The sequence below is a fragment of the Procambarus clarkii genome, chromosome 9 (assembly GCF_040958095.1).
Source record: "Procambarus clarkii isolate CNS0578487 chromosome 9, FALCON_Pclarkii_2.0, whole genome shotgun sequence".
Lineage (NCBI taxonomy): Eukaryota > Metazoa > Arthropoda > Malacostraca > Decapoda > Cambaridae > Procambarus > Procambarus clarkii.
In genome coordinates this window covers 21,051,346-21,060,420 of record NC_091158.1, presented here as the reverse complement: position 1 = coordinate 21,060,420, position 9,075 = coordinate 21,051,346, and the positions used below count along the sequence as shown (strand labels likewise).

The 9,075-nt window shown below is 41.8% G+C and overlaps 1 protein-coding gene across 2 annotated transcripts in view; it reads left to right on the top strand.

Moving 5' to 3' along the window:
- The first annotated feature begins 4,038 nt into the window (after window positions 1–4,038).
- The window catches only part of LOC123766178 (uncharacterized), a 5,539-nt gene continuing 502 nt past the window's right edge, over window positions 4,039–9,075 (top strand). The window contains exons 1-2 of one of the 2 annotated variants that reach the window (XM_045755112.2): window positions 4,039–4,905; window positions 8,105–9,075. The exon at window positions 8,105–9,075 is cut by the window's right edge and continues 495 nt beyond it. In XM_045755112.2, coding sequence (XP_045611068.2) covers window positions 8,138–9,075 — 938 coding nt within the window. In that variant the 5' untranslated portion in view covers window positions 4,039–4,905; window positions 8,105–8,137. The remainder of the gene's footprint in view (window positions 4,906–8,104) is intronic. The other variant, XM_069321274.1, reaches the window with a different exon arrangement.

The following is a 9,075-nucleotide window of genomic DNA, read 5'->3' as shown; positions in this document are numbered from 1 at the left end:
ATCGATATGTATCGCAGGTGGCTGCAGGTAATGAATAGCCCCCAATGGTGAATATTCCAATTGTAAACTATGTGAACAAGAGCTGGGACATACTCACCAACACTATATCTGTGATTGCCCTGTTATAAGTGACTTCAGACCAAATGGTATAAGGTACTTTGAACTCTGTAATTACTTCATACACTTAGGAATATTGGAAGATATTCTTATGCTGTACCCGGATTTTGCTAACGGAGGCTAATAGATCAGCCTTATATTTTATGTTCTCACCTGATTGTTACCTTGAGGTAGGCCCGTAAGTGGTAGTCCTCTTGAACCATTAACAGTATCAATAGATGATACTGGAGATCTGTGCAGGTGCGACTGGACCCTGCGTGACGGGAGATGTATCCCTTGTTTCTTGTGATTGATTTGTAGCGAGTAGATTATCCCAATAATATACTCGCTCCAAATATAGTGTTAATATTCCTGTCAACCTTTGGAGATGAATGAGGTGAGGCGTTGCCCGGGCAACACGGTGAGGTGTTGCCCAAGCAATATAAGCAGCGGTGTAGCGAACATTAGAGAGTCTACTTTCAAGTGTGGTCTAGAGCAGACACTTGCGAGATACTGTACCGACGCTCAGTGCGCTCAACTCACACCAAAGTATCACCGGTGTACTTCTGTATATTCGACCAAATATATATATAGTATCTTAGTGTCTGTGTTTATTTGTCACCATACTTTACGTAACAATAGAACCGTTACATTGGTGACCCCAGAGAGTTTCGACGCTACCCAGCCCAGCGACGATACCCACGATGGACTACAACATGGACTCTCACTGGACCTCCACTGCTGCTGCTTGCTGTGGACCGCAGCCACCTGTCGTGGAACGTTGCCAACACCCTTGCCACAGCTATGATTTTCATCGCGATCATCTCTGCATTTTCATCTACTACGGCTTGCTGCTCCACGATCACTACTCACTCATCTGGCAGCTTCATCAGTAACTACATAATGTGGGATCTACAGCCTGCCCTGCCGACTCTCCGTCGCTGCCAGGGCACTGCTTGTTCTACAGGGGCGCCCACGAAAGCTGCTCTTTCGTCAGATTCATCTTCACGTTCACTGCATTCTGATACTCTGCCGACTCAAGCACTTTGCGCAGTACAGGACTTACAGCTTGCGTTTCCGACTCTTCGTCGCCTCCAGGACAATTCAGCTCTAGCAGTGATTCCCTCGTTGTCCTAACTACGTGCCTACATTACCTCCTAATGTCCTGGTGCCCGAGCCCATCCGCCCCGGATCTAAATGCTCCACCAGCGACCCAAGGACGCAACAATTATGCACATTCTTCTCTCCTGCTACACCGAGCTTGTCCACACACTGCCTACATCTTTTGGTACCAGACTACAATTTCCACAGTCAACAATGTAGTACTCGGCGTGTACAGTCCTAATCAACCCAAGACGCTACAGCTTCGACACAGAGCAGACAGCAGACTACGACCGCATCGAGCCGCCACGCTCTCGCTCCCCGAGTTTAGACACTCACAATTCTCAATCGAGCCGCCACGCTCTCGCTCCCCGAGTTTAGACACTCACAAATCTCAATCGAGCCGCCACGCTCTCCCACATAGAGCTCCACGACTCCGGCCTCACTCTGCTCCAGGCTTCGTCTCAACGTCTGCGACACTGCTAAATCCAGACACATCCGCCGACTACGCAGTTCACTTTTCGACCCCAATTACCAGCCGCACCACAACCCTCCTACGACGACGGACGACCTCCCAGCACAGGATCCTCCTACGACCCCAGTTAGATGACATCAGCGAAGAGGAGGAAGTTAACTTTGATGGTTATGTAACGCGAGCAGGGCGAACAATTCACCGACCAGCTAAGTTCCTTGATCAATTATTTTTCCTTTCATCCCCTGGGAGGGGGAGTTCTGTAGCGAGTAGATTATCCCAATAATATACTCGCTCCAAATATAGTGTTAATATTCCTGTCAACCTTTGGAGATGAATGAGGTGAGGCGTTGCCCGGGCAACACGGTGAGGTGTTGCCCAAGCAATATAAGCAGCGGTGTAGCGAACATTAGAGAGTCTACTTTCAAGTGTGGTCTAGAGCAGACACTTGCGAGATACTGTACCGACGCTCAGTGCGCTCAACTCACACCAAAGTATCACCGGTGTACTTCTGTATATTCGACCAAATATATATATAGTATCTTAGTGTCTGTGTTTATTTGTCACCATACTTTACGTAACAATAGAACCGTTACAGATTGATGAGGATTAAGCCACCCAAAAGGTAGCACGGGCATGAATAGCCCGTAAGTGGTGTTCTTGTTAGTCATAGTTGATTTTTTTTATTGAGGCTGGTATTTTATCCCCTAATTCCATGTATAACTAACCATCCTGTGAGATGGGAATATTTAATGAACTTATAGCTAGTTTTTGATATACACTGTGTAATCTTTCATATAGAATAGGGTAGCAGCACATTACTGTGTATACCTAAGCTTGTTAATAATAACAAAAAAAAAGTTAGTTTCTATCGATAGGGAGAGCGATGGTTCAAAAATCCTTCTTTAAAATATGAATATCTTTCCTATCTCACTAAGATCTAATCTCTGTGATTAAAATGCAAAATTGACTTTGTCACTGCCTTTTTGATACCATACTACTTGTGAAGGAGGAAATGTACATGTTTATCTCTCGGAATGTTTGGTAACAGGTTTATTGTTTGCGATGTGTGTCTATGTATGTACTAACACGATGTACTGAACGGGGTGAGAATAGCTTGAGCTACCTCATCCCTTTGTGTGTATTTTACCTCAATAAACTTATTTCAATTTCAATTCAATTTTTGATAACGTATACAATCATAAGCTTATTTGTGAATCTCTATTAAACAGTAAATCAGAGAGCATGTAAGGTTCCGTGTTCCATGTCCGAAAAAACAGAGAGATTTTACATAAATACAGTACATGATAGTTTAAGTAGCGAACGCATACCAACAAATAACGATTAGTATCTATAACAAAAATATTGTTCTATGGAGTTGATTTAACTTCCAACCATGTATTTTTAAATAATCTTTAACATTTTCTGGCTAGTTATGTTAGATTTGATTAAAAATGCGCATTCTACTTGTTAATATCGTTAGATTTGATTAAAAATACGCATTCTACTTGTTAACATCATAAATTAAATTTGCGATAATTTGAGCAGAGAAGTTCGACGACTGGATCACTGTGTACAGAAGGTTGATATGCCAGCAAACACTTTCCAGAGAGCAATATATCTTGGATAAGTCGCTCCACGATATTGTTGCTTGGACCATCGACTTCCTTTGATATTACATATTTACATCTTATTTTGTTATGAAATGATATTTTTTCAGAGTAAAATTAGGTTTTCTCATTTTCTGCATCCAGCATCCACATTATAGTGAGTAAATATACCATATTACTTCATTGCTTACGTAATGCTAGGAAGGTTTGAGTAGCTTTGGGTCTTTAGTGGACAGAATCTCCAATAGATGGGGCGAGAGTCGCCCCATCACGGGCGGGACTCGAAACTTAAATTAAAATTGCTATATCATTGGTCTCCAACATGATATATTTCCTTTGATGCACTCACAATAACGATTATTGCTCTGTCTTTCTGGAGGCATGTAATATTTTAGGCTTTATTAGCGTATCTTTGTTAATTACACAACATATTGGCAAGTGCGTAGGCGTCTGCACTCTATGACCGAAAAGCTACTGAGCGCCACTATAAAAACATATATATCTTCACTTGAGCTTTAAATATGTCTAATGTAATGTATTTAAAATAAAGCTTATATTTCTATCTTTCTTAAGACGTGTAAAACATTTGTGTTTATTAACGAATTTACGTAAAATAAACATTCTTCTGAGAGTTGCTCTGTCGCTCGGGTCGGAGCTCGGCGATTATTAAAATACATGAATCTTCATTAGAACTTTAATTATGTCTATGATAAAGTGTTTAAAATGAGCCTTATATTCCTATCTTTCTTGAGGCATATAAAAAATTTACGATTATTTACAAATTTACGTGAAATAAGCATTGTTCTGAGAGAGAGTTGCTCCGTCGATCGATCTGTCCGGAGTCGGAGCTCGGCTATTATAAAAGTACACGTATCTTCGCTTTAAATTTAAATATGCCCATGGTAAGGTATTTAGAACGAAGCTTATATATCTGTCTTTCTTGTGACATATAAAACTCTTACGTTTATTAAGGAATCTGCGTGAAATAGGCATGGTTCTGAGATGAATGCTGCGGTTTTCGAGTTTGACGAGCGATGAAAACTGCCACTTTTATACAACTACAAATATCTTCGGTTTTACTTAAAATATTTGTCTGGTAGAGGTTTTACATATAGATCGCGTTTCTGTCTTTCTTCTGACTAATAAATAATTTTGGTTTAATCAGTTATCAAGATGTTTTCAACAATATTCTTTCAGCGTTCGTCTTTTCCAACTTGGGCGACCCTTTTGGAAGCGCGATACTTGGGTTAACCCATCCTATAGTTGGGTCTGTTTCCAACTGGGGTTCGAATATCAACAGCGGGAGGACACGACCCTCATGCCGTCGCCCCTAAATCAACACAACAACAACCTACATGCAACAAACTTCACGTATCGTAAAGAAGCTGTATTGATAGTTGCACAGACCATCAAGAAGAAGCCGCCTCCTAACATCACCTCTGATACAGTCAGCGGGAGGACACAACCCTCTCGCAAGTTGTGTACATTCTAAAGAGGAGAAACGCGAACTGTACGTATCTTTAAGAAGAAACGTCTTGCACTGGAGGACCTTCAGGTCCACCATGGGAGATTATATATTCAACTGCCCCGAAAAGCTAGCCTCTTCCCTCAATAACTTCCCTTTTGGTAAGTACTATATCGAAGAGAAGGTTCGAACCATAGAAAAGTGGTAAACCTAGTGTGACCCCCGGGGAAAGTGGCAACACAGGCCCTTAAGAAAGGTTCGGCATTGGCAAACTTGGGAAAGGAGGCATTGTGAAGCCTCTGTTTTGAATGGACAGTATACTAATATAATAATAATTAATTTTGTCTGGGGACAGGCAGCCAGAGTGTATTAATACACGTTAGGTTTATATTGATCCCCCCCCCCCCAGGTTGAATTACTGAACCTGCCCAGGATGCAAGCCCCACAACAAGCTGACTAACTCCTGATTACTTACTTACTGTTGATGGATAGGGGCACTAGGTGATAGGAAATGCTCCCAACCATTTCTGTCCTGCCCGGGATTCGAACCCGTAATTCTTGATTTTGTTTAAAGAACGAACCCGACTGTACTACCGGGACCCTAAAGTATATTGCTAGTAAGGCTCCAGATCACCACCCATATTGAGGCTGCTCTGCTACTGCAAGGTATTTTGTCGGGTGTTTGGTATGTCAACCTGCTGTAGGAAATAATAATTCCTACATCTCTCAAGAGTACCGATGCTAATATCTTTTAGGATATTAACCCTGGGGGCTAGGGTTTTCCCCAAGTCCCCAGGTGCCAGCCATGATGACCTCTGACCAGAAACAGAGCCAATAGAGCAGGGTTGGAGATGACTGAGCTACACTTACAGCTAATTCCTGGTCTGATTCTGAAACCTCCAGACAGTTTGGAGTTGTAATCAAGGGTGGGGAGGTGGGAGACCAAGCACAGCACACACCACACCATCAGGGGAAGGAGGAAAATTACACCAGATGCAATTCACCTTCTCCAATCCAATGACCACAAATGCTCGTTGGATTCACCTTCAATTCACCTTCTCCATTTGTGCTCGATTCAATGAGCACAAATGCTGCAGGATTTTGGGTCGTAGGTTTCATTGACCCCCAACAAGCAGCATGGTGGAGACAGACAGGATGATCGCTGGCAAGTAATAAAGCCAACAAGCACCCTTGAAACTTGGATATAGTAAGAGTGAGCTCGTCTGGTCAGTTCACGACGCAGCCCATCCTCTCGAGTGTTCCCAACATCAGTAAACTGATGTATTTAATTAGCAGAACCCTAGCCGAGGAATAGAAAATGAATAGAATAGAAAATGGATTATGCAAATTTTGTTAACTGCTATGACTTAGTACATCAGTTTTGAGCCTTAGGGGATTTATTTTCCAAAATACAAGGTACTATCCGAGAAGATGAATTACATAACGAGCCATGCTGCAGCTTACAGGGGTTATGAGGGCCTGAAGGTGGCTAACCAAGGAAGACACCCTGGCACCAGGGACATTTACAGGAAAAACAGACACCAAATGCAGTCTATAAAATAAACTTTGCTATGAAATGCATCTGCAATGTACCACATAAGCAAAGTGCATGCACCCTAATGTACTGTACAATATCACAAAACAAAACAGTGTTCCTAACTACAAGGTTTTGCAGAGGATTCAACGACTCGTATCCTACCCTGGGCGAGGCTCTCCACTGTAGTGGCCTAGTCACTGGTCACTGTACAATAACTCTATCAGTGCAGGGGCATTGTTATAGTGTGCCTAGGGAAGGGAGCCCTAGACATATGCAGCTCCAAGAACAGGTAATGCCAAGTTCACTCAAGAGTGTGGCTTGCAAACATACTCGTGCAGCAAATACCAAAAACTAAGAACAATACATTAGCAATAAGGCATCCTCGGCCCAGAGCCCAAATGAGGATCAGCACTTATCTTCGAGAAGAAGCCGAACGTGGATGACTGAGTGACTAGAGAAGATGAAATGATGATCCTTGCACCTCAGCAATAGGACTGAGTGTGGGATGCCAGCTTCACTGGGATGCTACTGACTGGCAGCTTTACACATGCATGCTGGGGGGAGGGGTATTGTACTCATTTTGTAACTTTTGTGGTGTCTTTTGGCTGTTTTTGTGCTTTATTTTCATGAACCATGCAGTTGTCTGTATGGTTCTGTAACCTCTCAGATAGGTTTCAATTGAATCTCGGCTGTATAATTTTATCCAGTCTGGTTGGTGCAGTGATAAGGTGAGAGCAGCTGGTCGTGTGTTTGAGTCGCCTCAGAGCTTCAGCTCATTTTCTCATTGATGTACAGTATATCACATTTTTTGTGATTTTATTGTGTAATAATCAAGATCTTAATTAATGAGGTATTCCTGAAAATGTTATCAGAATACCACAAGCCTATGAATGTACTTAAAATGGTTTCCAGGGGTTTTTGGAGGTCTTTTGGGGTCCTGGCATTTTGTTTCTTGGTCAGTGTTTCTGATTCCCTTTGAGCTTATTGCTTCGGGTAAGGTAAGGTTTCCCCTGCTGGTCTCTCCCCTTTGGAGTTTTGACCTTTACTCTCTCCTGCTTCTAGTGTGTCACATTTGTTTTCTCTCTTGGCTTCAGAAAACCAGCATTGAATGTAATGAATGACCTCTGTATGTTAGGGAGGCGGGGAGGGACAGGCCATGGTGGCTCCCTGGGCCCTCCCCTCCCTACTAGACGAGTTATTTTTGTTATGCTCCAGGTGATTGTTAACGTGGGGAACTGGAAACTCTGCTGTTACTAGGGAGTGTTTGACCTAACTACTGGGTGGATCACTTGCTGCAGTTTTTTCTTTCTGTAAACCTGTGCAGCTGTTGCTTCGATTCGATTCCTTTCTGGCGGTTTGGTTTTTCCGTGAGGGTGATCATGAGCAAATGTGGACATCTTCAAGAGAAAAGTAGATAGTTTTCTTCAAGAAGTGCTTGACCAGCTGGGCTGCTGTGGATATTCGGGCCTGCGGGCCACTCCAAGCAGCAGCCTGTTAGACAAAGCTCTCACAACTCAAGCCTGGCCCCGGTCTGAGCTTGGGGAGTAGAAGAACTCCCAGAACCCCCATCCAGGAACAATCCAGATGAATCCATTGCTTCCTGCACCTCTGAAGGGGAGCCAGATTTGGCCTCTGGTAAAATATTAAGACTCACAAGGGCTGATGTGACTTAGGTGTGGAGCTATCACAGTTACTGAGTGTCACCGAGGCCCTCCCCATAAATCAGCATTTCTTAACATTCAACACCTTTCATTTTATTTACAGAGGATTTTATTGTTTCTCTAGAAAAGAGTAAAATTCTTACGCTGTAATTCTTTTTTCAGGCTGTTAAACTTGCTGACCAACACCTGTGAAGGATGGATATGCCATTTAACGTGCCACCAAACAAGATGCCAGTAGGTTTCTCACTTGAAGACTTCATTTTCAGTAAACTGTATAAGTGTATCCATCATGAAGGACAAAAGACTATGTGTGAAGTTTTTCAAGCAATGTATTTACATACTTTTTCAGATAAAACAAAAACAGTAAAAGAATTTGTCAAGAAAAGCATGGGCTTAAGTTCAGCTCAGTTTAAAACCACATTTACAAAATTAGATAAAGAACAATTAGATTTTAATATAATGACATTAAAAATGGATATAACCATTTTATGCAAATTAGTACTCAAAGGATTCCCTAATATTTATAATTTGGATAGTAACTGCCAGGATCAGATCATTAACCTGAGAATGCAGAGAAACACTATATCCCATAAATATAAGTCTGATAAGTTAGATATAGCTGCTGAAGTTGATAAGCTCAAAATAATATACAGGAATATTTATGAAGGGGTTGGTGTAGCTTTGGGAAAAGACTTTTCAGAAAATATTAGAGAGAGAGAGAAAGCTCTCGATGATATCCGTGATGCTCAGATTCGTCAAGATGACATGGAAACATATAAGGAAGACATTAAAAAATTTAAAGATGACAATCTACACAAATTGATTTGGAATGGTCGCAAAGAACTTGAAACACTGTGGATGACTCATACCTCTGAATCCTCATTTAGTAGGATTAATGTTGGTAAAAAATTTTCTCCACTTAAAATTAAAGATTTAAAGAAAGATATTGCAGTAGAAGAGCTGCTAACAGTGAAAACAGATCCTTGTGCTGTGATACTCTTTGGTTTAGCTGGAACTGTCAAGACTTTATGTCAGTACATTGTAAGCAACTGGTGTGACCCTGATAATAATATAATCACAGACTTAAAGAACTTTGATTTGGTGTTTCTTTTTGAAGTGCAAACAGTCAAATC